This window comes from Ambystoma mexicanum, chromosome 4q, assembly GCF_040938575.1.
Source record: "Ambystoma mexicanum isolate Mex_15411 chromosome 4q, UKY_AmexF1_1, whole genome shotgun sequence".
NCBI classification, from domain to species: domain Eukaryota; kingdom Metazoa; phylum Chordata; class Amphibia; order Caudata; family Ambystomatidae; genus Ambystoma; species Ambystoma mexicanum.
In genome coordinates this window covers 782,528,841-782,554,565 of record NC_090928.1, presented here as the reverse complement: position 1 = coordinate 782,554,565, position 25,725 = coordinate 782,528,841, and the positions used below count along the sequence as shown (strand labels likewise).

The window sequence follows — 25,725 nt, the reverse complement described above, 5'->3', positions numbered from 1 at the left end:
CTAATGGCCTGACTCAAAATTTCGCTACTGCCTTAGAACGACTGCAACTTTAAGACTTTTGTCTGCTTTAGATCCAAACAAGTAAGACCCTTCAAACTGCATATCCAATAATCTGGATTGGACGTCAGACACAAACCATGATTTACGAAGCCAGGGAAGTCGTCTAAGCACTGTACCAGCAGCCATAGAAGGGCTAAAGCAATCTGCAGTGTCTAGCCCTGCCTGCAATGATTGGCACATAGCATCTTTACTGTCCTGAATAATGCTCATAAAGCCATCCCATTCCTCACCATCTGTGAGGTGTTCAGATGCCATGGCTATCACCTCCCACAAAGTGTAGGTGAAGTTCGCTATAGCTCAAGTTGCATTTGTTGCTTTCAGTGCCATATTCCCTGCGAGAAAACTTTTTCTCATGGCATCAAGTCTTTTATCCTCCCTGTCTGGAGGGACTGTGGGATAGGCTGCTACCCTAGATGCAGCAGTAGCTTCTTGCACAAAAAGGCTTTATGGACTGATGTTTCGAAAGAAACTCTGGCTCCATGGATGAGCGTCTGTATTTTTGTGTGAAATCCTTGTGTACTGCAGGAATAGTATCAGGATTTTTCCAGTTCTCTAGAACTTTATTCTTCACTGCTGTATGGAAGGGAACGATGTCTCCTGTCCAGAATATCTGTAAGGTCATCTTGTTCATATTTAACAGATGAGCCAAGCTATTCAATAACCTTTGCCATTACGGATCTGGAGAGATGTCTAGACCACTGGCATCCTGCAGGGTGTCCACAAGGTCTCATTTTAGATTCCTGGGATATAAGCTCCTGTGGAACACCAGAAGTACTGTATGCCATACCAAAACTATAAATAGGGCTTTCTTCCTCCAACTCTTCCTCATATATAGTCCCAATGAAGTTTAAAAACCTTTGACGGACTTTCAAGAGGAGAAGAGTAGACATTTTTTGTAACTACGCAGTAACACGCAGTGGCAAAGAATCGTCTCGAGCAGCTGTGTGGAAAAACAGAACTAAGGCAACAGGTGCAGTGCGTGCCATATATACCAGCGTCAACGTTACACTCAAGGAAGACCGAGGCTCTCGAGGAGCACGAGGTAGACGACACTGCGCCCTCTACTGAAAAAAGTTTAAGCTGCAAGCAGGATATCGGAGTACATCAAAGACAAGGAATACGTGGCAGTTAAGAATCCATTCAAAGCGGAGGAGATTGAACCCAGTCTAGAGGATCTGGATCCTGAGCTTTGCTTGCAGAAGGCATAGCCTCTAGGACAGACTTTTGCAAGAGCCAGAGAGAGAGTCACTCTTGAAGGCCTGTGCCAACAGGTAGCTTCCCAGCTTTAAGGGCAAGAGCCTGGGAAGCACAGACTACTGGGAGGATGGGCACCTCTATAGTGAGTCTATGAAATCTACTTCAGGGAACCTCCGGACACTGCTGGCACCCCAAGAAGTAAGATCCACTTTTCGATTAGCCCATGAGGTACAACTAGCTGGTCATTTCAGTACAAAAAGAACCAAAGAGTGTCGTTATATTTCTACTGGCCCAAGATGGGAGCGGACGTAGACAAAAATTGTAAATTGTCTGGTAAGAGTGGCACTAAGAATGTGGCACCCTTCGTGCCTCTCCCAGTTGAAAGAGTTCCTTTGGAGAGGGCAGGTATTGACATTGTTGGTCCCCTTGATCCTCCAACCTCCTCAGGCAACCAGATTATCCTGGCGTTAGTGGAGCATGCCACTAGGTAACCTGAGGCCACACCTATGAGAACTGTTACTGCTCAGGCAGTTGCTAAGGCCCTACTATGTATTTTTATCAGGGTAGGTTTCCTGGGAGGTAGTATCTGACAGGGTCAAACTTTATATCCCACTACATGCAAGTCACGTGCAACACCTGTGAGGTCGCCTACAAGTTCTCAACATCCTACCATCCCCAAATCAACTGGTTTGTGTAATGATTTAAACAGAACCATGAAGGTGCCTTAAAATAATCACTTAAAAGAAAGTGGGACCTTCTACTGCCATGCCTTGTATTTGCTAACAGAGTGGTTGCTTAAGCTGGAGTGAGCCTTTAGCACATTTGAGCTCCTCTATGGTTATCCAGTAAGAGGCCCTTTGGCCCTGATCAAGGAAGGTCTGGAGAGCAGTCTACCTTCAAAGCCAATACGGATTACCGACTTCGTGCTAGGCCTCAGACAGAGGATGGCACACACGATGACTGAAGTTTCAGAAAACTTGATGGCTGGTGAAGCCCTATTCAGGCAATGGCATGGCCAGAAAGTAACATGGTGGAGTTCACTCCAGACCAGCTGATTCTAGTTATGATCCCAGTAAAACAGTTTTACAGGATACGTGGACAGGACCCTTCATGATCGTAGCCATACTTGCAACCGCCTGAAGGCTTATGTTGCTAGACCAGAGATGGGAGCTTTGCTGCTAGCTTCTGATCAAGGAGAGTGGCCTCTTCCTGATATTCTTAAAGGACATCCTTCAGATGGATCTGTAGAGGAGTACAACTCTTCTAATCAGACACTGCAGCAACAGCAGGAGTGAAAAACGCTTAAGTCAGTTTGCCCCTCAGTTGTCACCAACACCAGGTCTGATCCCTTGGGGCCAGCAGGACATTCACACTGGACACGCTCCGTGTGAAAAGCAGGGGCAAAAGGAAGTCAGACAATGTGAGGAATCGCATTAAAGAGGTCAACAAAATGCTTGACCTTGGAGTAATTGAACCCCCCACAAGTCCACAGGCTAGTCCAGTGGTACTAGTGCCAAATGCAGGTACCAAAGAATTAAGGCTCTGCATGGACTATAGGGCCTTAAACTCAGTCACCAAGAATGATGCCTATACTTTGCCACGGACCGATCAACTGGTAGATAAGCTTGGATCGCTCAATTCTTAAGTACATTTGACTTGACATGTGGTTATTGACAAATTGCCACGACTGGCCAAGCCAAGGAAATAACACTGTCTTTTCTACCCCAGAAGGCCTGTATTGATCGGAGGTCATGCCTTTTGGTATGATAAATACACCTGCCATTTTTCAGAGAATGGTGAACCATGTTCTGAATGGGCTAGAGAACTTCTGCATGTCATACTTGGATGACATAGCAGTGTTCAACCCCCCCCCCCCCCACACCCTGCCACCCCTTGGGAAGAACATCTTCTCCACCTGGAACAAGTGTTGCAGGCTATACACCAGGTCAATCGGACCCGCAAGGCAGCAAATGTCAAGTTGGTCAGAGTAGAACAGTCTACCTTGGGCATGAGGTAGGAGGGGGTGAGATAAAGCCCTTGCTCAGCAAAGTACAGACTTTACAGGACTGCCCCCACACCCCCTTACACAGGCACATGGCAGAGCCTTCCTAGGCCTCATAGGATACCATAAGAATTTCAGAGGGTTTTAAGCTTGATAGCCTCTTTGAATACTAGATCTTCTCCAAAATACCCTAAGAAGGTAGAATGGACTGAAGAACATGAGAAGGCATTTCAGGGGGTGAAAGATGCCCTCTGTAAAGCTCTAGTGCTGAGGGCACAGACTACACTCCATCTCTCTTAGTACAGACTGATGCTTCAATGCAGGAATTGGGGCACTCTTAAGCCAAATGAATGACAAATGCAGGCAGTGTCCCATCTGATCAGTAGAAAAAATAAAAGATAAAACGAGGTGGGGAAGAACTTAACAAGAATGTTTTGCAAGTGTGGGCATTGAAGTGTAGACCACACTCGTATGGATCTACTTTCAGAATTCAGATGGACCACCAGCATCTAGGATGGTTCATGCAGATGAAGGGGGAAAATCCTATACTGCTCAGGTGGTCCATAAGCCTTCAAGGCTTTGGCTTCACCATGGAGCATCAGTCCGGTAGCAAACATAAGAATGCTGATGGCATCTCCAGGAAGTATGACTGACTGGAATCAGATATCCACCCAGGAGTGAATTAGATCCTCCTGCCTCAGTCTGGGGGTGGATGAAGGGAGGTGGGGGGGGGGGGGGTTCATGTTAGAGGGGATTTGGGATAACAATGAAAAATCTCTGGGCGCCCCCCTCACCCCCCAGCACTTTCTTTTTTCTGGACTCTTGGACCTTTTTCCTATTCTGACTGAGGGGGAGCCTCCCCTCCCACCCCCCGCCACCCCTCGTTCATTGTTGTTCTGACTTTGGGATCCCTTGTTCATCCTGCTTTACATTATTATAGGTTGGCTTTCCTCCTTACTTTTCCGGAGTCAAGCTGCGTCAGAGCAAGTGTGAGCAGTCTTGCAGCCTTCCCTCCGTTTCCATTGCTTTCACTGTGGGAGGAGCAAGCCATTAAAACCTGTTGCTATGCATAGTTGAGCTTAGTCATAGCAGGTGTGAGCAGTCTAGCAGTCCTGCAACCTTTAGCACAGTGGCCGAGGGGGGAGCGGCCTGAAGCTGAGTTTACTCTGAAGAGGGTAAGGGTGGACTGAAGCGATCATGAGCATATGCATATGTTGAACAAATTCCCGAGTGAACTACTCTTTGTCTCCTTAAAAAGTAAATAATGCATATAAGAGGAAAACCGTCTCGTGAACGTTGTTGGTGCAAATTTAACATGAAGCTGGTGCTAGATTTTGGGAAAGTTTATCCTCCAAAACTTTCCAGAGGGGTGACTGCTGGTTTGGAAGCCTTTGAGCCCCTTACTAGTGCCAGATTTTCTGGTAGTAGTCATTGTTCTCTACAAGATCACCTCGGACATTTCTAGGAAATCAAAAAAGGAAGTGAAAGAAGGCAGCATGGACGTAATGGTACAGACGGGTTTCCGTCAAGATATGAGGAGTAAGGGCTCATTACCAGATAAGATAAACAAATCACACAGACATGGAAGAAATTCCAGATGACTTAAGGTTGTGTAATGCTATGGAGCTATGGATGGTATTTACATGTTTTGAAATGCCAGAGGAGCTTCCAGTGAATTATAGAAAAGTGACAGTCATTAAAGGACGGGCGATTATGAAAATGAGGCAAAGGCCAGACAGAAACAATAAAAATTGAAAGGGAAAACTATCAAAAGGAAAAAAACTCATTGATAAGTACTAACATACACAGAATCTACGAGAAACAGCTTCCCACCTTCTCACGCACAAGGTCAGATAGTCCACAATAGTTACCAAAAAATAGCAGTTATACTGCATACTGCGAAGCGGGCCAAAATGTATTACCCAGAACCCCAGACAAAGTGAACATTGTTTTTTCCCCACCAAATATCACACTATCAGGGATTATGGGTAATAGATTCTGGGCTGCTTCGCGCAAGTCAGACCTCTGTGCATTCCCACGGGTGTCCTCTTTTCAAAAATGTATGGTGTCCGAGTTTTCCTTGGTGGCTTGGACACCGTAGGCCCAAATCTGTATGGTGTGCACATTAGTCAAAAACCTTCAATCCTGCTGTGCGGAAAGAGTTGGGGTTACCAGCGTTTTAGGCTTTTCCCTTGGGGCCCAGGTAGGTGCAGCCACACATGTGAGGTACCGTTTTCATCGGTACACCTGTGGGAACGCGGGACAGTAAGGCCAGGTGTTATTGTCGGCATGTTTCAGTGGGTGAGCCGAGTGAAATGTGTGGAAAATGTTTGTTTTTTTCTTCACATTTCAGACTTTGCCAGGGTTTCTGGGTAATAGATTCTGGCCCGATTTGCGCAAGTCAGACCTCTGCGGATTCCCACGGGTGTCCTCTTTTCGGAAATGCATAGGGTTCCCAGTTTTCCTTAGTGGCTTGGACACCCTAGGCCCATATCTGTATGGTGTGCCCATCTGGAAAAATCGTGAAATTCAGCTGCCGGAAAAGACTTGGGGTTAGGGGTCATTTAGGCTTTTCCCTTTGCACCCAGGTAGGTGCACCCACACATGTGAGGTACCGTTTTCTTCGGGACACGTGTGGGAACGCAGAAAGGTATGACATTTGTTTTGTTTGTGTGGTTTTCATAATGTTTCGACCCATTTGCTGGTGCCCTTTGTCACACAACCCTTTCAATTCCCAAATGTGCCCTACATTTACTCGCTGCTTTAGGCACCATAAACTTTTGTAACCTGCACAAGTCACCTACCCTTGCAAAGGTCCGTCTGTGCTCTTTCAAAAAATGTATGCTTGCCGTTCCTCACCACATTGGTTTTCCCGATTTACACATGCTAAGTACGTCTGTTCTGGCCGTAAGCATAAAACTCCTGTGTACCATGGCTCAGTGTTTGGCTTGTGGTATTGCTTGTTTTGTGAAACACTACAAAAAAAATGTGTGCTTTCCTAACTGCATCATTTTTCTCAAAATTCATAGAAGCCATTGCCGCACCAAGCCAACCATGTCTACCACATAACTTTTTTTCCTGTCATTTTCTCGCTTTTTCCCCAAACTATGGCATTTTCCGCTACCTAGTTGTTGCCAGACCTGCACAAATCAGCCCTTCCTAAACTTGGAATTTTGTCTACTTTTCAGAAATGTATGCCTCGGTCCTCCAATGCGGCTTTCCTACCCTTTTCTTCCATTCCGTCCACACATGTCAAATTGGCAAAAATGGCCAAAATCGCCTACCTCACAAAACGGTTAATAACCACATCAAAATATTTTTTTTTCGTTTCCACTCAGCCTGTTCTTGAAAGCCAGGAAATTGGCGTGTTCAGCACAGCAAACCAGTTGTTCCTAGCTCTTACAAGGAAAAAAACACAGGCTTCTTTGTACATCATTTTATTGGCATTTTTTTGAAAAAACACAACATTTTCTCCCTTTTTGGTGATTTTCGCTCACCCCCCTACAGCACCCTAGGATTTCGACCACCTACATGTGGGGGGACAAAAGGGGCCAAATTTGGGCACGATATCTCATGTAACAAAAAAGTTACAAGGCGTTGAATGGTGACATACCTAAATCACCAATAAAAGGCCTTGGCACAGAGGGGGAACCCATGGCACTTAAAGGGTTAAAGTCTTACCACAGGTAGACTTAACTGCACCAACACACTACAATAAGAAAACGGTTTCAAGAACATGTGCCACGCAAAGGGGCACCATCTTACGAAGGGATATTGCTAACTTCTTATTCAGACACATAGATCCTTTTTCGCATAGAGGTCAGCAGCTCCCACATCATGCAATTGCCGTCAATTCATCCGCAACTCAAACTAGTAACCCCACCCTCACCAAAAGTTCAAGCAAGTAGGGCTAGTGGTGGGTGGCTTCATCTCTTTCTCCATATTCACACTCTCCTATTGTGTAAGACACATTGACCTTTACACAGCCAATTCTTTGCTTCTTCACGTATGACAGTTGGTTGGGCAGGTCCAGACCCATTTGGTGAATAGTCAGGATGCATACAAACATTTATTTGCAAGTCAGGTCACCAATTCAAGGGCACACATGAGCACATCTTGGGGCCATTGCACAACCATTCTTTAGACTCATTCTAGTAACACCTTCGAAGATACCACCATCAATGGAAAATATTTTACATAAAACTTCACATTTTCCTACTGATCAGCATTCAAATCTGATCCATTGAGAAGGGACTAGCCATCTGTCCCCATGTTCACAATAACATACCTGCTCCCTCTACTCCTAGTCTAGTTCCAAGTTAATCTCCGAGTCTTCTATCCTACTCTTCATTCTCTCATCGCCTTGCCCCTTTCATTTTCCTCCAACAGTCAGTGTGGGATAAATGAACCCACTCAGCTGTGCTTTACTACATCAATTTGCTGCAGTGGTGCAAGAAACAGCAAAATGGCCACGCTGACTCCTGGGCACGCCAGGATCTCTAAACTGCGTTTTTGCAACAACCAGAAAATGATGTTACGCTCACCTGGCTCCCACAGGACAGCTGCGATCTCCACCAATGTGACGTGTAGTGCCGAGATGACGGACTGGACTGACCTACCTAGCTTCATTTGCTTGGCCCGTAGGAATATTCTTCTGCAAATGGAGAAAGGGAAGTAACCACCCGTGGAGCTGAGCGTTAAACCCCCCCTGCCCACTCCCGCTGATCTCCCCACTGATCACCTTTGATGTCCCCTCTTAGAGTCTCACCTGATGGTTTGGAAAGATGAGCTCTCCATCCTGCATTGAGCGCAGGGGCACGTAGATAACCAGTTGCTTCACTGGCTCGAAGGAATTGGTGAGTTCCAGAACAATATTGACTGAGTCCCGGCAAGACGCCGTAAGTATGTAGTTCGTAAGAGTTCAAATGTCTGACTTTCACTCTGTCCAATTCCTTGCAGGTTGCAGCTTGACCCTAGCAAAGAGTTCCTCGTGGCAAGCGGTAATATTCAGGTAAGGATTTGCATTATCCAACACAGTTTGATAAAATAATGTCCATATGTAACCGGTTGCTTGCTCCTTTATTCAGGCGCTGAGAGAAAATATGAAGTCTCGGGGAATAATGCCTCCGGCGGTAAAATCAGGTAAGTATTGTGATGAGGAGGTTTCCCCTTGTTTGTCCCTTTGTTTCACATTGCTGTCCTTTTGTTTCCCCTTAGGGGCCGGGGTTCGGCGAGGATGCAGTGGAAGCTGCGCCGACCCGTGAAGAGGAATAGTACCCCCGGTGGTAAAATCAGGTAAGTCTATGGGGGGCTAACTAATATTGCCTCTGTGTATTCCCTTGGCTCACCTTGCTGTTCTGGTCTTTCCCTTATGTGCCGGAGTGCGGCGGGAACATGCAGAAGGATGCGGTGGAATGTGAAGATGCTGCGAAGGCCTGTGAGTTCAGCGCAGCGCTGCAGCAGGCGAGGCGACGCGCATAAAATAACTTTTTTCTTCCAGCTCAAAGGCGCGATGGATCAGGAATTCAGGTAAGGATCAAAGGTATTGCTCTTGTTCTAACCTTTTCTCCTTCTTTCTCCCTTTTTCTAGGAGCTCCAGACTCGAGGCAGCTGTGGCAGAAGACTGGATGCAGACTTGCAGGCACGGTGAGCGTTGCGCTGCTGGATGCAGAATAACGCGAAGCGTGTGCTGCTCTTCTGGTGTGGTTTAAATAGCCTCCAAAGTAGTCCCAGGTAAGTATTCCTCCCCAGCCCCACCCAAGTAAAAAAATAGTCCCTAGGTAAAATAGTCCCTTCCAAGCCTCTTTTGGCTTGGAGCTCTTGCAGCATGGTCTGCATCAGGTAAGTTTTAAGTTATGAGGACTTACTCTCCATATGAGCCTGGCGCCAGAGGCGCCAGGACTGCACCCAAATAGCCACTAGCAGGGGTTGTTGGGCTTGCGATGCCTGCTTCCGGGGTTGCTGGACTTGGTCTGGGTCCCCGTGAGTAGGCATCATGACAAATGGCTGCACCACCCTGCCACACACATTTCAGGTGGGGTGGAACAGAGTACTCACTGCAGGAATGTGCCAGTGTGCTCTGCAACATTTCACATGGAGTTAAGTGAAAGAGGCAGCATTACTTTGCTAAAAACCCAAAATGCCTCTTTAAAATGACACCTCTTTCAACCTTTAAAAGTGCTGCTTGGCGCTAAACTCATCCAGTCCTTATGAGCCACCGATTAAAAAAAGGCCCTGGAATGCCCAGGATCATCCATTGTGTCTCAGAGGAACCGAAAAGTATATTTGAAAAATCAACCAGGGGCTTTGTTTTCATTTTACACGGGAAGCACGTCCATTTTCTTTGCAAAAGTATCTAAAACAGCAGTTCAGAGAAAGACTTTCAATAGATGCCCGTCTAAATGTAACCATGCTGCAAAACAACTGCAGCACTCAAGAAAAGAACTATAGCTGTATAAAGTGTGTATTTGCGGGAGATGAAAACTGAATTTAAAGAAATAGTTTTTTTTCTGACTGAAGAGAGAAAATCACTTATGTTAAAGTACATTGTTGTGTGAAGGCCTGTTTACTTAGCAATGTAAAAGGATTTGTTGCTGGTAATAGTACACCTATAAACTGTTGATTCCACAGATTTAAGTCAAGATGTAAAACTCATAGGCTAAATTGGCAAGCTACAAAAAAAAAAAAAAAAGACTTGCTCCGCCAGTTGCTAGCCTTGAGAAAGGGTGACATCAAACTTCTGGCACAGGAAAGCGCTAATTGCCACCTTGAAAGACTTTGAATGCACCAGGACAAAAACTTCACAAGCTCAGACATTTGTCTTTGCTCCAGGCTGGGACAATAGCAGGCTGAGACTCACCTGTCAAGTGTGAGGGGCAATAAAACCTACAATCAAGAGAGGCAGTTGGGGAAAAAAGAAAAAAAAAATACTGATCAAGTGGCACTGGACTTCCTTTTGGTTTTAAAGGCTGTTTTTTAACTGAACTTTAAAGACTTAACTTTTCAGCAAGAATTAGGAAAAATATGAAAAGTTTGTAGTTCTAAATCTAATCTATGCTCTTTCTTTGAAAACTTGGTAGAGCTCATTCCAACGCAAGGAACAGAAGTTATCAAAAAAGACAGATTACAGGGAAAGTATTGATGTTGCGAACATAACATTTTGTACATACATCCCTGGGGTAAATGTGCATCTGTGTACACAATTGGGGAATTCTAGGCCACATCTTTCATTTTAAGAAGGACCAAAATGTGTCAGAAAGGCGAAACCAGGTCCACAGACTTGGGGGTTTGGATTGAAACATGACGCACAAAATATGTAACCTGTGTATCTGAGTGTCTCAGAGGTTGCAACTGCATACATATGTGTTTGTGGCAAAAGTAGATTTTGGTTCCAATAGCTAGGGTAGGTTTCTAGACATTGTAAAAATCACCCCATAAACATGACAGCCTTTTGCTGTGATCCAATCAGCATAGAGCTAGGAGGAGACTTATACCTTGCCAAATCCTGTTATTATGGGCAGGATCGTAAGCCAGCCCTGGTCATACTTTACTGATGTTATCTGGCATGATAAATAAGGGCCCTTGACAGCACACAGGAGACACACCGATTCCCGACTTTCTTCCTGAATTCCTGCGTGGCGTCCGATTCCTGATTTCTTCATCCCGTTTTATCTTGATTCCAGATTTTCATTACAAAGGCCTATGCATTGCTGACCGCATTTTCAGCTAAGCCTCAAATTCGGAAAAAATCCCCAAACCAAGGGAAGCATCCTGATCCAGCCTGGCTTGCTGCCACTCACTGCATGCTGCTGCTTTCCTACCCTGATGATCTGTAGTATCCAGTAACCAGAAGTGCTACCCCGGTATCCAGTCCATGCCTGCTGATTTTGTCCGGCTGTCCTGTGTTAGACCAGATCCGTGTGGTGATCCAGAACCCTTGACGGTCCAAAATCCTAAATTAAGTGGACTGTAAGTATCAATAGGAATCATAGAAAACCATAGCATACCTTGCCTTGCCCTGTCCTATCTCTAAACCATCCTATCCTTACCTTAATAACTTGTAACATTGTCAGAATCTTTATTGCAATCCTGTCCTTGATTTATCTTGCTAAGCGCCATTTCTTTAGTCATTTTTATCTTGTGTAAATCCTAAACTATCAATCCTATTTCGTGTGACCGGACTGGCTCCGCCAGGGCGGGCACTGGGGATCTGGGGTTGAAGTCATGAATCAACTCTAGAGCTTACTGTGTCCCTATTTGGTATTCTAGCTGGAATGCTCTAGTATAGAGTAAAACAGAGTAAAACTATTCTTGTCCAAATTGAGTTTTTCTGTTTTCAGTACCCGATTTTTCTAAAAACACCTTTCACTCTAAATTGCATATCTCCCTCAGTTTAATAGCTAGAGACCTCATTTCAATTCTTGATTATACCTAAGACCTATAGCTACATCCCAACCCAAAATACCGCACTCAGTGAATTTCACCTGTTTTTATTGAAAACAGTTTGGTTAAATTTAGGCAGGAATCCACATTTTTGCCAAGTTTTACATTTGCTCAAACTATTCCTCATGACTGCTAGTATATCTTTCCAATATTGCTCCCAAAGAAATTTGTACTGATGAGGGATTTTTGCACACTGTTTTATTCAGCCATTTCCGAGTGTCAGCTTATCATTGTAAGGTTTCAAATCCATTTTTCTCTTGTTTGAGGAGGGAAGGTTGAATTCGAATTTTGTGTGTTCCTCATTCCTGCTGCTTCCTTATATCTCTTTAGAATTGATTATTTGTGGGTTGAGGAATATTGCAGGGGGGAATTCTAACTTGAGTGTTATCTTTCCAAAAATTCAAAGTGTTCCTATTTCTCTGGCGTTTTCTATTTTGTGTTGCTAAAGAGTGAATTTTAGTGCATTACATACCTTCTCATTTGTTATTGTCACCACATTGGTGATTGCTGCCCCATATATTAAATAAGTGTGCAATTTTCTTGAATTTTTAAATAAATGAACATTAACTTTACCTACCAGCCTGGTTCCTGGTCCATTGTGACCCGGGGTATCTGAAAAGGGGGTGTGATGAGTGGTGTATCTCTCATATATTGAACCTAAATATAACAAACAAGCATTTCCGTTGTGCGCTGCATACTAGGCTGAGACCACGGTTTATCGCCCGATTGAAATCCTTAACATTAGGTTACTTTTGACAGGGGCACAACTCTTTCCAGACAAGCCACAGCACTGTAACACCACAATGGTAGCGATAGGCACATTATAAAAGTGACTAACAAACTTCCCACATCAGACTTTGCAGCTCTACTGCATGTGTCTTGCACCCACACTGAGGTCCAAGCCATGTGCTAATCAGTGTTCATCTGTCTTAAAAAAGTGTGTGAATATTTCAAACCTGGCTTCTCTAGAAAGGGCAGAACAATTAGCTGGTGAAAAATCCTGAAAGCAGCCCTAGTGGAGTGTTTCAAAATAGAAAACCCTACATCGTAAAGAAACAATCAGAGAGAAGCAAGAACAACTAACAGAACACACATTTTGTAAAATCAATACATTTTGCTAAAACACACACACAAAAAAAAATTAGCTGGTGAATTCTGTCGCCGTGAAGCTTCATGTTCCCATATCCCAACCTTTCTCCATTTTGCACTACAAGGCTCAAGTTAGTGAAGCAAAAAAGGAGCAATCTATTAGCGTACATTTAAATTCAAATCAAAACATTTTCAGCAGTTCTACAGTATTTGGGATTATCCAAAAAAAGAGAATAGAAAACAAAGCTGAAAACTCTACTTTAACACTTTTATTTACAAGCAAATTGCAATAACATTTACATGGCTCGTTTATTTTTCAAAAGTACAAAACTCAATCCGACAACCTTAGAAAAGTATGACAGTCGACAGAAGCTTATACTTCAGATGGGAACGATGAAAACAATCTGTGAATTCCATTTAAGTCTTTTAAGAAGCTCCACTGGGGTTATTTTTTGGCATATGTAATTTTCATGGCATGGTGTGGCGTTATCTTGAATCCTTGGAGGGCATCCCGAGCAGCTCCTGCTTGACCCTCACTTTCAAACTCCACAAAGGCAATGTCATGTCTCCCAGGTATCAAGCGAACCTCTTTAAAACCAGGGAATCTTAAGAAAACGACAAAAAAGTAAACACCATCACTCATACAGAATACATAACTCATAAAAGCATCTTGAAACGCACAATAGCCCTCCCCTGTCTCACCTTTACACTTTCTGCCAAACAAGAAAACATTACACCTCTCCATGAAAGGGGTCCTTCATAATGAGGCGGTTTCAAATCTACACTATGGTGCACCTTAGCCACCGATTATTATACATTTCTGCATGGAATCCAGCCACCCAGTGTGGTAAAGTTGGTAGATGGGAGTGTCACTTCACTAGAAAGGGCGACGCATAATCTAGTTTAGTCCGTAATCTTCTTAAATCCATAAATATGAGATTGCACAAAAGCTTTCAGGTTTAGGTTGATGTACAAGAACTACTCCTGGTCTTTGTTAGGGAGAATTCTCATTTCTGTGCCAATTCCCTTCAACCTTAGAGGCCCCCAGCTCTTTTGCTGGACTTTAGGCCTTTTTAATTTTAACCCTGGAGTAAGGGAGAACTTTTTGCTCACTCCCTCGTGTTTTGACCCGATTTGGATTATGGGTTTCCTTTGTTTTTGGAGTCTGATAAACTCAATGGGCATCTACTTTTTGTATGTTGAAAGCACCTTTAGTGCAGTGTCGAGAGAGAGAGATCCTTTAGATTTCTCATAAGGTTTAAATAACTTTTGTGTGAACTACTGTTCCCAAGACTAGTAAAGTGAATTTGACTTTACTTACCTTTTCTCTTAGGTCCAGCACACATCTTATTTTTAGTGCTGGGGGGTTACTCAGTATCAACTTATCCTACTCTCTCATTAACATTTGTTGTATTACCCTCACTACTTCAAGTGGCTGGTGGCAGTGGTTTAATGTTCCTACCATTGTGCTTTTCTACCGCAGGCTGAATCGTCCGCTGCAGTATAGCACCCATGGTTGACCATTTTGGTCGGGTCTTTTTTCACAATTTTCTGTTCGAGAGGTCTTTCTTGGGCTTTCCTCTGCACGCCAGGCCAGGTTCGGTTCATTTTGCCTTTGGCAGGCTTCAGTCTTGAAACCCACCTCTGGCTCCAGTGTGTCTGGAAAAGCAAGATGTGAGGGAGGTTCCCAAAACTCCCCTGTCCTTGGTCTCTAGGAATGCCTGAATGCAACCAGTCCCGATTGGACACCGATTCACAGCCTAGGCATGATGGGAGAAACCTGCTTAAAAAAGGTGAGTTTTAGGACTAGAGGCGGAGTCGACCACTGGGAAGAACACAGACAAAGAAAATGTGAACGAAGATTGCTGCATCCTCCTGGACCTTTGAATTGCTGGTGAAGCCCTGCTGCTGTGCTGAAACTCATTTTTCTGATCGGCAAGAGAAGCTCCGGACCAACTAACCCCGAGACGAACTCCACTGGACCATATTCCCCGATTGGCTGTACTTCTTCACTACTGCAAGAACCGAGAGCCTCGAGAAATCCGTAGTCGAGTGAAACGTCTGCAATCTGGCCAGAAGCTCTAAGGCCCCTTCAGAAACAGGATGACCAGAGCTCGAGTCCCCTCACCAGAGTGCAGGACTCAAGGAGTGAAGGAAGTCGAGCTGGTATCCAAGATCAGCAGTGGTGCCGTTTACGCGCACTAAGGGCTGCTGATCGGAAAAGAGCCTGTAGCTGCCGGCGACCTCCAAATTGCTGCCGCAGGAGTCCTCCAGACGTCCTCCCGCGTGTCCCCATGACAGAGGTCCAGGAACCCAGCCATCGCTGCAACAGGGCAGTGATCCAGCTGGACCACTTATTCAAACCAGAGGTACCGTTTAGACTTGGGGTACTTACCTCAGTGTCTTTGAGCTGTGCTTTACTCAGTTGAGACTTGCATTGGCTTACTTTTAGGGAGAATTCTCAGAAACGTGCTAATTCCCTTCTACCTTAGAGACCCCCCCCCTCGGCTCTTTTACTGGATTTTCAGACTTTAATTTCTAACCTTGAGAGAGAGGCACGTTTTTCCCCACTCATTTTTTTTCCACATTTCAACATTAGACATCAGAAAACATGATATCAACTGATCCAACCAGAATTAACATTCCATCCATTGTCCAAAACTACCAAGCCCAACCACTTGTTGGGGCTACATAAAACCAACCAATATCGACTTACGTAAAGGGTTCGAGCGCCAGTGCCACAGACAAGTAAATGTCTCCAGGCTTCAATGAGCCACTTGGGCTCCATAGAAGGATATTATTAAAGTCTGAAGGCACAACATTCTTCACTCAAAGGACCACATTCCAGTTCAACAAAAAGGAGTTCATATTGCTGTGGGTCAATGCTGAAAGTTTCTTGTACGTAAAGATAGCTCATAACTTGGCGAGCCATTCTGACTTGGAAGGGGCAGCTGATTGTTTCCATTTCTGGGCCAGTTTCAATCTCCCTGCTCTCAACATTGCCTCAACCACTTCGGGAACCGGCCTGATTCGGAATCGGGGAACCAAGAAGCAGTTCAAGGGGATGTAAGGAGGGTGAGATACCGACAAGGTATTTGATCCAACTCAAAAGCTCCGACAAGTAGACCTGAATGGACAGACACTCCCACCACATGCGATACCAAGTTACACGCTGGCCACACTCCCTAGGACAATAGGGGGACGTCCCATGTACATTTTTGAGATCCTAGCAGGGGTGAGATGCCAGGCGTGGAGAGGTTATGCTTCATGGCCGCAGTATAAACGGAACCCGAGAAGAGAACCCTATAAACCTTACTAGAGGTAGCTTAATCTAGTACAGTCCCCAGCCTCTCCTCCCAAAAGAGCCTGAAATTGTGCCTACCTCTAGGCTCGCCGTTATCAGGACTCTAAGTCGTGGACAGCAATCCCTTCCTCGCATTGGATTCCACAATTACTTTTTCAAGGGCTTGAGGGGGGCGAGTAAGCTCGGCACACCATTTGGGATTGGAGAGGATCCCTTTGAGACGAAAGTACTCAAAGGTTGTGAGCGCATTCTCCCCCGGACTTTTCGCTAAGTGGTTGCACTCAAAGTCGCCATAGCGAAACAGTTGGGCGGCTCTCTCCAGACCCATATTCGACCATGTCTGTGTGTTACGTAGGACCTTTTTGTCCAGGTCACGGGGAGGACCCCACAAGTAAGATAGGGGGGGAATGGACAGGAGGACAAAATCCTGCTTGCTTTATCACACTTCCATGAGGCCCATAACACTGCTAGAGTCGGTTGGGCTTTAAGGTGGCGGGGAGGTCTTTATTCGAAGCCCACAGGAGGTCTCGTACCTTCCCAGGGTCTGCATGGATATCTTCAATATATGTCCAATAGGTGCCCATCTCATCCCTCGTGTGTTCCAACATTACCATAAGCTGGGCTGCTTTGTGGTATTGCCTAAAGTCCGGGAAACCAAAACCACCCCCAGACACTTCGGGAGAGTCAACGTCGAATGGTTGACCCGTGCTCTTTTCCTGTTCCAAATAAATCTCTGGATCAGGCCATGCAGGGTAGAGAAAAAGGAGTCTGGGATGATGGGGAGTACCAAGAAAAAGGTAGGAGACTGGGCAGGATGTTAATTTTGATCGAAACCATGAGAGTCAACGGGGCCCAGCGTAAGAGGTCTACCCTTATCTTAGCAAGGGTCGGGGAGAAAGTCAACTCAAGCAGGGATCCCAGGTCCCTGGGGAGGAATATCCCCAGATAAGGGATGGCCACGCGTTCAGTTCTCATAACAACCCCCCCCCCCCCCCCAACTCAGACTTTCCGCTTGAGACGAGGAGGGGGGATGAGACAGAACCATTCACCGCAACCCTAGCTGAGGGACCGTTGTACAATGATGTAATCCACCTGCAGAATGCGTCGCCCAGGCCCATCTCCTGCAAGACCTATACCGCCATTCATCACGGTCAAAGACGTTTTCAGAGTCGATCGAGAGCAGATAGGCCTCCAAGCCCTTACTTGAGGCTTCGTGCATCAGGTCGAGAGACTTTATTATCGGACCCCTGTCTGTCTGGAATAAAACCAACCTGGTCTCCGTGGACCAGCGAAGGGAGGCGTTGGGCCAGTCTATTGGCCGATAGTTTTTGCTAAGATTTTTACGTCTGTATTAAGAAGGGAGATGGGGGCGGTAGGATTGACATTGTGTTGGGTCTTTTCCTTCTTTGAGAATGACCACGATAAGGTCCGACAGCATGGAAGGAGGTAGGACTCCCGTTCCCAGTACCGCGTTGAATAATTTGGCCATAAACGGCGCCTGGGTGGAGCGGAAGGACTTCTAGAAGCGTACAGTAAACCCATCATCACCTCGCATAGTGCCTCCCTTCAGGGTTCCGATGGTGTCACTAGGCAGCTCGAGGGGGCCAGCCTTCTTAGAGAGGGGTGCGCGGGAGACACGGGATTGGAAGGAAACTGATCAACATCGGTACCATCCCCGATATACTCCAATTTATACAGCCATTCATAGTACCGGCAGACCTGCTCTGCTTTCATGGAGTCCTCTATAGACTTTTCTCCCTCTGGGGAGCGGAGCAAGTTTACTCTCCTACTATTCTGAGTTCCCTCAACCTTCAAGCGATGATCTGGTCTGCCTTCTCCTTTTCCATATACTTTTGTTTTAGAAAGGAGCGTTTCATTTCAGTCTGTCCTACTAAGAGGGCTGCCAGTTTAGCCTTAAACTGTTGGAGCTTCGCCCATTTAGCTGGGAACATTTGAGATGTCAATATACCCCCTGGTTGGATAGCCTCCAATTATCCTCTCCTCCTCCGCCCGTTCCCTTTTCCTCCTTGTACCCATCCCTATGAGAAACCCCCATTAAAGTGTGGCTTTAAATGCATCCCAGACCCCCGCCAAGCCCAATTCCCCGATGTCATTGATAGTGAAGTATTCCTTTATGTAAGTTAGGAGGGATTGGGACATTTCTTTACCTTGCAGCAGCAGGAGGTCGTTACACGACCATCTAGACCTCGCTGGGACCTTTGGGGGCAGCCCTATTCGGGCCCTAACTAAGTCATGATACAAACAAGGGGTAGGCTCTACACTGAAGTCAGTTATTCTTTCCCAAAGGGAGGCATCAACCAAGATCAGGTCTATTCTGGAGTACGTGGCATGGGGCTTTGTTAGGGAGAATTCTCTTCACAGGCGAATTTCCCTTACCTAGAGAGTCCCCCAGCAGCTTTGCTGGATTTGAAGGGTTTATTTTTTCTCCTGCTAAGAATGAGACCCTTTTTTCCCCACTCTTAGATTGCTAGTGTGTGTCTTAGGCTATCTTGTGTGCTTATGTTAAATGTTAAAGGTATTTGTACCGCGCACCGTCACCAACGGAATTGGTCCCCAGGCGCTCTGGCGGATCTGTAAACAATAAGGTGGGATGGGTTAGTAAGGTGAAGAGGGAGTAGGATAGTGAGAGGAGTGGTGTTCTGTTGGCAGCTTCAGCTCAGTATACAACAGATACTGAGCTTTGGTGCAGGTATTGGATCGGTGTCAGACCGCGTGTGCTGTTGCTCCGGTTTATGTGTTGTTGCAGTGTTGTGAAGTGCGTGCGGCTTGTGGTGCGTTGTGGGGTTGTGTGAGTTTTTAAGTATGCAGAGTTTGAGGTTATATTGGTTAGTGGGTTACCTGACCTTTAGCATGTTGGCCTTCACAGTCTTATCTAGAAGCGGCGCAGACCAATGTTCAGAGTTCTATCTAGGTGTGGGCATGCTAACATTCACAATCTTATCCAGGAGCGGCGCAGGCTGGTGTTCACAGTTCTAAGTGTGGCATATGATAACCTTCAAGTTTCATCTGGGCACGGGCATGCTATCCTTCAATCAAAACCTATCTAGATGCGGCGCAGGCCGACGTTCACAATTCTAGCTAAGTGTGGACATGCCAATATTCACAATTCCATCTAGAAGCGACGCAGGTTAATGCTTATGGTCTATGGGACTCTCTCACCCTCATAGGAATCATCTTTTAACATGTGTGGTACACAGCACCCTCCGTGCAGTACCACAGGGGCATCGTAGCGACCCCCAAACACAGATTCCATATCCTGGGACTGACTACTGTCTCCCAGGGCATGTAAAGTCCCCATTGACTTTACTTATCAAATCTTATGAACAAAACCAGTACAAACCATCTTACTATGGAAGTGCTGAAAAGGGTTAATAGTGTTTCCCTAGTGTTCATTTCCGGGAGGGTACCATCCAGTCCCGCTCTCCAAAGTTTCTGGCTGGTGGCAGTGGTTACTACCATAAATATTCGACCACAAATATTTCCCTATGGGATTTTCCCATTGTTCGAGGCTACCACTTTTACTGACAGCCTCTAACATACCACCAGTTTATTTTAAAAATTAAATAGAATCCAGCGTTTTTTTTTTTGCCAGAACTTTCATTATATTTCCTTTCTCGTGTCTTTCTCTGAAATCCTAACCCGTTCGGGGATCCTTTGTTTGTCCTTTTGGCGGGCTTCTGCACAGAAGCCCTCCTCTCGGCACCACTGAGTCTGGGGTAGACAGGATGTGTGGGAGTGGGGAATAGGCCCCCTGGACAAGGTTGCCTACCCAACACAAGTCGCACTCTGCCCTGATAGGCTGGGGGGGTTCTCCTGCCAAGAGAGCCACCCCACTGTGTGAGTGACAGCTAGGCTGTATGAATGGGGTTCTTGCTGCATAAAAGCAGGGTCCCGAGGACTGGAGGACAAGACGTTGCCACTGGAACTAGAAACCCGAAGAGGAGAGAAGCTGACATCTGCTACGACTGAACCCCCGGTGAAGCCCTGCTGCAGATCCTCACCACTTTCTCCAACGACTCGAGAAGATATTCGCCTGCAAGAGTCTTCTTCCCTTGAGCTGGTGGGGCAAACCAGTTCACCGACCGCCTTCCAGGACCTGCCTTGGTCGAATCGCCAGTGCCCTTCACTCGGAGACCGGATAGCCAGTCACCCTTCCACCCTGACCACGATTTAAAGGCGCGTACCTTTTATTCGTTTTGGCAGCACCGCGGCTGGCTTCATCCCTGGGCAGTGCAGTAACTCAAACCTTCCTCCACGAGAGCTTCTCTTCCTCTGCTGGATCACCCGAACTGCAGGAACTACCGCCACCACATGAGCCACTTCCGCTTTAAAAGTACATTGTTCCACGAGGCCTCCAGTTTCGTTGGGCATCGCTAAAGGGGAATCTTATCTACTGGGTTGGCCGTCTAACATTGTCTAACGATTTGAAAAAGCAGTTGCAGAAGATAAAACAAAGACCTGACTGCAGCTACTAGAACAGTTTGATCCTGGGCACATTGCCTTGTACTATTGACTCTGGCACAGGCCTATTGACTCTGGTTAAATCTGTTACAACTGCCGTCTCTAGATTGCTCCTCACCTAGAAATGTGTTGGTGCACCTAACTCTCATAACCACCTTTTTCTTCCCAGTCTTTTAATATTGTGAAGTGCCATTTTGCTCGGTTTTCACTTACAAATTGCTTAGGCTAAAGTGCTCCTTTGCCTCACTTGTTCACAATCTGAGTCTAAACCTAAATAACTTGTCCTTTCCCTCCCCTTTTGAAAAATTGATAGAGTGCCATTTCTGCTTGGTTTACACTGCTCCGTTTTCACTCTTGCTCAAACTGGTCTACAATCTAAATAGGGAGTTGTGTATACTTAACTGTTTTAACTTGCTTTGATAATAGTGATCTGTGTGTTGAACTTAGAGTGTGAAAAATAAATATATATTCTTTTAATACAAAACTTTGGTCAGTGTTTCCTTGTCCCAGAGTACTGAGGCCCTATTGTGTAAACCCTGGATACTGCTCATCTCCCTCTTGAGATAAGTCTGACTGCTCAGCCACAGATACAAACTAAATCTGTGTGGTACAGACTGATACCAAAGGTGATTTATTGCATATACCTGTAGTCCTAATCTTCTGTAGTGCTCCCTAAGGGAACTACATAGGATTCTGCTTAACGGGCTTGGAAAAGAACGTGAACAGGGGAGTTACGTGTGTGCATCTGCGAGCCCCAGTTCCTCAATGACCCTGCGGAAGGTGGCAGCCCACACACACACACACACACACCTATATATAAACCGAAACCTCATATCGTCTCCCACCTCCTTTCCCTTTTGTCGAGAAGATCCACCCTGAGCAGGGTCCAAAGGGTCTTATCGGGACTTCCAAAGTGGCTTTCGCAAGCATACCTTCCCATCTAAGCCCACTGATATAGACCGAGGGAGGGACACATTAAACATTGGAGGCCCCCGGGGAGGCCGGAGTCATCCTTCTGAATTTCCTGTTGCCACGGACCCTGCGTCTCTCAGTGAAACCATTAGCTTTTTGGGACTCTGTTACCTGTTTTTCCAGGTTCTCCTGATCGCTCCACGGGGAGGGCTCGCCCAAGACACCCCACGTATGTTTTCTGTAACCAGAGCATTCTTTTAACCTTCATATTCAAACAAAAAGGGAGGACATCTCCAGCTATACCTCACTCCTTTAGATCGAAGCAGATTTGTCAGGGGGCCATAAACCTGGCGTCTCGCCAGGGTGAGGGCTGATCGGTCTTGATAGATCCGTTTTCCCAGTCAATCGGGCCCTTTCTATGAGCGAGTTCCAGGAATTTGCTCTTTTCTGAGAAGTAGTGAAATGTCACTATAACCCACCTAGGGCCTCTGGTGGCAGCACATCCCTTGTGTGTTCTATCAATCATCGGTACATTGGTGGTGCCCTCATCAAAAAGTTTTCTGATCACAGCGTTCTCTGTCTGTGTCTCTGTTCTTAACCCCAACCCCCACCCCCCCTAACCCCCCTCAACCCCCCTCACCGGCGTTCGCAGTTTCTCCTCTCTGCTTTCCAATTCAGAGAGGCGCCCATCTATCTTGGTCTCCAGAAGGTCCACAAGGTCCCATTCGCTTCGAGGGCTTGGACTCAATCGTCCATGGTGTCCACCTTTTTTGTCCAGCGTATCCAACCTTTTGCCAATGTCTTCCCTGAAGCCTCGGATTTCCTTCAGCAGAGATGCCATGCCTTTACTCACTGGCTGGGCATCAAGTAACTGATTGTGCGGAGGCAGGCATGGCAGAATCCCTCAGTGACTGAGTCGGAGCGTGACAAAGCTTTTGCAGAGATTCGGCCCAGCTCATGAGCAAGCACCCGTGCAGGGAATTGGTCCAGGTGGCTTGAGGGTTAAACCCAGAGGTGAGTCCCAGAGCTCCACAAAAACAGCCAGGAAGCAAAGGGGGAAGGTCTCTGGGGGAGACCTTACAACAAAATCGGGGAAGGAGAGGGCTGCGAGGTAACTACAGATGAGGTCTAGTGTGTCGGTGTCAACTGCAGCAGGTAGTGGGAACCCTTTCCTCCCCACAGCAAGGGACCTCTCCATTTCCCTAGCTCAGGTCGACTTCAACTTGCACAGGGATTCCCTCCAAGAATATAGTAGCACTCCTATTGAGGAACCAGGGGGGGCAGTAGCAGGCTAAAAGCTATGAGGGTGTTCTAGATGGGACGATGACACCGTCCTGGCAGGACCTCACTGGGCAAGGCAGCTCATGAGCTCACGTCAAGAGGCGCGAGGACCCCTGTGTGGTGCTTCAGGATCCACTGGCAGCAATCCGCTATAGTTGTCCACTCAGTCCCTCTGAAGCAATACAGGGTGCGAGGGCCGGCCACCTATACCCCAGCTCATGACGTTGGTGCCACTAGTTGCGATTGTAGAAGGCGGCCTGGGGAGGTGCTCACTGCCTGGACAGGCAATTCCTGCTGTTGCCAGCACCAGTGATAACGCTGGGCCCCTGTGTGTCCCTGGGCTGGAGTGCGGAGGAAGGGGCCCAAGGTGGCAGAAGAGCGCCATATCCGTGAGGAGACCAGTTTGGATCAGACACCAGAGCGTGGGTGGGTCTCTCAGACGCCAGGGCACCATAGGGCATGCGGTCCTCGATGCCCACAACGTAGGATCCCAGGTGCAGGGAGTGCTGTGAAGGCTTGACTGGCCGTGGAGAAGCAGCAGACTGGGGCCCAGGGGACCAACAGCCACATTCAGGCTGGCGGGCCTCCCGCAGTCACAGTCCTCGAATCCCGTGGGGTTCAGTCCCGTGTGCCTCCCGCTGGTTGAGGGCGCGGGTGGCAGGCAGCAGCTCGAGTGCGGACCGCATCCGCGCAATCACCTCCTCTGCTGTTGCACTTAATGGATTGTGGCCAATGTGGGCCCCAGCACTGTATGCCCTCCTGCGGCACCCCCACGCTGCAGGCACTTATCTGTGGCTTGGCAGGCTGCGGATTCGGCAGCAGGATGTTGTTGCACCGTCGATCCAATTCCCCATTCCGGGATGGGCGGGTGTGGGTGGGGGGGGGGTGTTCATGTTGTCCGGCAGGAGGTAGCAGTGGGGTAAGGAGGGGGGGCACCCAAGCACCATCCTCCACCACGAGGAGCGTTAGGTAAAATTGTGTGCAGTACCCATAGGGTGCACTGACCTCCTGGCGGACTGTTCTCCAGCATGGGTCTGGCTTAGATTCACATGCTCACGAATATTCCCCGTCGTCAGGCTGGGAATCCTCAGTAAAGAAAAACTGTCTCTCCTAACAACCTATTACTGGTCTCTGGGTCATACTGCCCCCAGCCAATGACTGCCCTCTACCTAAGCCCCTCTGGCAGCCATCTTCAGATTTGGTAGCACGTAAAGTGGCAGTAGGACCAAAAGAAGAGCCGCAGAGGGGTAGTCGGGAGGGTTTGCATGTAAAGCCATGCCAGACCCATGCTGGAGAACAACAGTTACAGGTAAGAAACGTGTTCCTTCTCCAGCATGGCGTCTGGCATGGATTCACATGCTCATGAATAAAGAATACATAGTAGTACACATGTACAACCACAGGAGGTGGCAAGGCTCAACATTAAGCATCTCTTACCTCCTCACCAGGCTCACCTTCAAGCGAACAGGTTGCACAGCACTGCTTGGCTGACTCTGGACTCCTCCCTGTTGATGCAATAGGACTTTGTGAAGGTGTGCGTCCAGGTAGCAGCCATGCCCGTGTCCAGCAGGGGCACACCAGACAGGAACGCCATAGTTGCAGCAATCGCTCTTGTCAAATGGGCTTTCGGACTACCAGGCAAAAGTCGGTTTGCCAACAGATGACAGTGGGGGATGCAGCCGGAGAGCCACCAGGAAATGGAAACCTTGTAGCGGGCCTTCCCATGATTCACAGGGTCAAAGTTCACAAAAAGTTGCGACATCTTCCGGAAACCCTTAGTGCAGTCCACAGAACTTCAGAGCTCTAGCCACATCCAGCGAGTGCAAAGTCCTCTCAGCAGTCGACGAAGGCGTCGGAAAAAAAACACAGGTAACACCAAGGGCTTGTTTATATGAAAGTCGGATGGCACCTTGGGCATGAAGGAGGGGTGTGTCCACAGCACCACCCTTGTGTCATGAAAAGTCAAGTAAGGGGACTTACAGGACAGGGCCTGAATTAATCCCACTCATAGTGCAGGGGTGACGGCCACGAGGAAAGCGGTTTTCCATGACAAAAACTTCAGCGGTGCTGAGTGCATAGGCTCAAATGGAGGGCTCATGAGCCTAGACAGAAACACATTGAGCTCCCACACCGGGGCCGAGGGCTTCACCAACAGGATTGAGCAGAAAAGACCTTCGATTAACTCCTTGACCAGAACAAGCACCGTCCCAGAGCTCTGGTGTAGCGGGAGATAGCCGCCAGATGAACCTTAATGGAAGCGTGAGCCAGACCGGCTTTGGCCAGCTACAGTAAATATGGCAGCACCTTCGTAGAGGGTCGATCTTCTGTGCACGGCACCAGACGGCGAACATCTTCCACTTATGTCCTTAGCATTTCAGTGTAGACAAAGCCATGGCCTTGGCAAGCACCTCCTTGCAGTCTGCCGGGATATGGTATCCCCCAAATTCTAGCGCTGCAGGAGCCAGGCCTGCAAGTTCAGCGACCCTGGGTTGTGGTGCAGAATCGCACTTCCTTCTCGCCAGAGAAGATCTGCGGCCTCTGGATGCTTGACTGTAGGGGACGCTGACAAGTCCCAAAATTCTGGGTACCAGATCTGTCTCGGCCACGCCGGTGTGACTAGGCTCATCCTGCACCGGGACTGTCTGAGTTGACCAACTAGTCGAAGAAGCAACAGCAAAGGAGGAAACTCATAGGAACATGACGTCGCAGGGAAATGAGAATGCGTCCCCCATGCTCCCCGGCTGGGGAAACCTGCTGGAGAACCTCTGGCACTTGGTGTTCGTCGCTGTCAAACAGGTTGATCTGGGAATTGCCCCATTGTCGGAACAGAAGATCCACTTGGTCCTGCCGGCGCTCCCACTCGTGGCAAGAGCGCAGCTCCCTGCTGAGGGAGTCACTGACAGTGTTCTGCACTCCCGCCAGATGAAACGGTATGAGGAACATCCCCTGGCCAGCG

The 25,725-nt window shown here is 47.3% G+C and overlaps 1 protein-coding gene across 1 annotated transcript in view; it reads right to left on the bottom strand.

The window, feature by feature from the left end:
• Window positions 1-13,044: 13,044 nt before the first annotated feature.
• Window positions 13,045-25,725, bottom strand: part of SNRPB2 (small nuclear ribonucleoprotein polypeptide B2) — a 152,975-nt gene continuing 140,294 nt past the window's right edge. Inside the window, exon 7 of the mRNA XM_069608348.1 lies at window positions 13,045-13,395. Within this exon, the coding sequence (XP_069464449.1) occupies window positions 13,236-13,395 (160 nt within the window). The 3' untranslated portion in view covers window positions 13,045-13,235. The remainder of the gene's footprint in view (window positions 13,396-25,725) is intronic.